The 2,935-nt window shown below is 36.4% G+C and overlaps 2 protein-coding genes across 2 annotated transcripts in view; both read left to right on the top strand.

The window, feature by feature from the left end:
- LOC107194243 (leucine-rich repeat-containing protein 70-like) overlaps window positions 1–114 on the top strand; it is a 1,221-nt gene extending 1,107 nt beyond the window's left edge. The window contains exon 3 of the mRNA XM_015583837.1: window positions 6–114. Coding sequence (XP_015439323.1) covers window positions 6–114 — 109 coding nt within the window. The remainder of the gene's footprint in view (window positions 1–5) is intronic.
- Window positions 115–1,596: 1,482 nt separating this feature from the next.
- LOC107194545 (leucine-rich repeat-containing protein 70-like) overlaps window positions 1,597–2,935 on the top strand; it is a 1,490-nt gene continuing 151 nt past the window's right edge. The window contains exons 1-2 of the mRNA XM_015584190.1: window positions 1,597–1,722; window positions 2,394–2,935. The exon at window positions 2,394–2,935 is cut by the window's right edge and continues 151 nt beyond it. Of these exons, the coding sequence (XP_015439676.1) occupies window positions 1,597–1,722; window positions 2,394–2,935 (668 nt within the window). The remainder of the gene's footprint in view (window positions 1,723–2,393) is intronic.

Here is a 2,935-nt window from a genome sequence, read left to right as displayed (position 1 = left end):
TCCGATACTTTACCGAATGACGTCGGTAGTTTAAACGAACAAGTTCGCATTTTGACGAATAAAGTCTCTCATCTCGAAGCTGAAATCGATATCTTAAAAAAAACGAAAATGTAATTGCACACATTTTATTGCTTGCTTCTTACGACGAAATCGCGAATTCCTGTGCATTTATTACATACAGGAATATGTAAACTACAATAAAAGAAGAATTTTCATACAATTTAATAAACTGATTACCTTATTGATAACCAAGTATTATACAAATATCCTTCATCCTGGGAGTACGGACGTTTTTAATGTTCGCAGAGATGGTATCTAGATCCCTTTGAAACCCTATGCATCCTTCTTTTTAAACATACTTTCGAACGCAATCATTAGAAAACACCTGTATTTTTTATACGACTAAATACGAACAATTCCTAGCTTAAATTATATTTACAAATCGATTGGATAGATACAGTTTTTAAACACTCGGGTCTAAATAGGCCCCGTCAACGTACTCCAAAGGTCGAATTTCCATAAATTAGTTAATGGAAATCTGAAATTATTAGTAGTATTACTTTGTTCCTACATAAACGTAAAATTACTATCGAAAACTTTAAGCAGGCTTACAGCGCTGTATAAAATAAAATGTTTTTGATTTTGGGGGGTGAAAATACAGTGATTAACAAATTAGTGCACGGGAAGGTGTCACAGTTATTTCACCAAACTACCTACCACTCTGGAAATTTTAGTTTACAATTAAGGGAAATACTTTACAAAATGATGGTAAAACTACAGATAATGAGGATGCATAAACAATGATTGTATCACGATCCTAATACTTAATTGTTGTTTCGGAAGTACATATGTGAACAAATGTGTGAGTTATTGTATTATTCCATGATCCAATCTTCAGAGATCTCAAAATTCTTCAGACAGTTCGAAATTCGTGAAAGCACAAGGAAATTCTGCAGAAGAATTCGTAATAGGGTGAATATAAAATAAAATTACATAATAATATGTACATTAAAGAAGTCGAATCCTACTTAAATTAACGAACGTAATTTTTATTGTATCGGTCGGTCAACTATTTTTGAACAATGGTACATATAGTACTATTTTCTCTCACAATCCATAAAAAAAATCGTCATAACTTTCATCTGACTCAAACATTTCTTAAGGAGCATTATTTCTATAATTTGTGTTCTCACAATTAAATAAATATATATTCGTTACATTTAATATTTGCATTAATTCGGTAAATTTAATATGGCCTTCGAAGTCGTACGTCACAAGTTCCTTTTGGGAAGAGCATTCATTGACCGTACATTAAAAGAAATTCACCCACAAGGTAAACCAGAGGCGAAGTCTTTGGCCATCCGCGGACAACCGTTTTATTATACCGGTGCTTGCGTTTGGTACGCATTGCATGATACATCCGCTGTGTTTACAATGTCAGAGACCGTCTTGTTCTTAACCGATAGTACTTGCCCGCTTTATATTTTCCTTGACGGTGGCCGTGACATTAACGTCCTCGTTGCAGTCGATCTGAATGAGTATAAAAGGCGAGTCTTGTGGTGATAGGATATAGTCGCTGTTCACATTTTGAGCAAGATGAGAGCTTTGCTGGGATCGATCGTCTTTGTGGCGTTTGTAGCCTCTTGCTTTGCAAGCTGTCGTCTAGCGTTACATGACCGGGAAGATTGTTACGAGTGTGAGAGTCTGAACGACTTAAAAAACGTAAGTTTGGATTTGATTTTCATTGTTTTGTTCTTGTTCGATATTTTCCTCCAGGTTGTACAGAGGGGGCTGCAAAAATTAATAGAAAAAATGTTTGAAGGCCATGATTATGAAATTTTTGTACAATAAAATTGTTATTGTATTAACAGAAAGTTTCCTGAAAGTACAGAAAACAGCTTTGTAGTAAGGCTTTATTGAGTTTATAGTACCTGCAATTTAAATGCCAAAAACTCTACTAGATTTGTACTATTTAAGAAAAGACTTGATTCCGATAAAGTTTTTAGTAGTTTGTTGAAGCACCTACGGAATTTAAATTTTGTATTGTGAGGTTTTTTGACATTATATTACCAATTACATAGTAAGTACAGTGGACTCTTACGATATTGCCATGGACGAAGCTGTAGAGGAATAAAATGGCAATGACTCCAGAGTACTTTCCGTGCTAAGTTCTCTCAAAAACTGGATCGCGCTGTTGTGGATGGCGTCCGCAACGTTGTGGGAGAGCGAATTTGTGTGCGTGAAAGTACGTGTGGAGGGGAAGTGCCTCACGTGGCAATATGCCTAGTGGCAATATCGTAAGAGTCCACTGGAATCCAATTAAAATGCGATCAATTCAAGAAGTATTACCTACAAATATACTGGATTTATAGTTAAGAATATTGAATAAATAGTTACAGATACCACCCACTGCAAAGGGGATCAATATTATAAATTCAAATATCAGTAAAATAAAAACGGACTCGTTCTTGAAATACTCTGAGTCATTGATAGAGTTAAATATAACCGGATGTGGAATAGAAGAGATAGAGCCCGATGCGTTCAGAGGCCTGACGAAACTGCAACTGCTTGGTTTGGTGAACAATAAAATTCGAAAGATCGACGCCTCGTGGATCCGAGGATTGTCGAATCTAAAGTCGTTGATCCTCTGGCAGAATCGTATCGTTGACGTGGATCCTAAAATTTATGATCTGTTGCCGCAGTTGCAAGTCTGGGACATAGCATATAACAATTTGAACAACTGTTTATCACCGGAAATGCTGAAGAAACTAAAGAATCTGGAAATAATTTTGATCGCTGGGAATCCATGGTCTTATCGATGCCGCTGGTCGATGACATGGTACCTAGCTAGCCATCATGTCCGTTTCATCAAGGATTGGAGCATCAGTGATTCACTGATCGAAGAATGTCTGGCCCACGAGCCAGGAGCTGACAT

Source organism: Dufourea novaeangliae, unplaced genomic scaffold (assembly GCF_001272555.1).
Source record: "Dufourea novaeangliae isolate 0120121106 unplaced genomic scaffold, ASM127255v1 scaffold12, whole genome shotgun sequence".
Classification (NCBI taxonomy): Eukaryota; Metazoa; Arthropoda; class Insecta; order Hymenoptera; family Halictidae; genus Dufourea; species Dufourea novaeangliae.
Note: the sequence above shows the minus strand (reverse complement) of the source record. Positions and strands in the feature narration are given on the sequence as shown.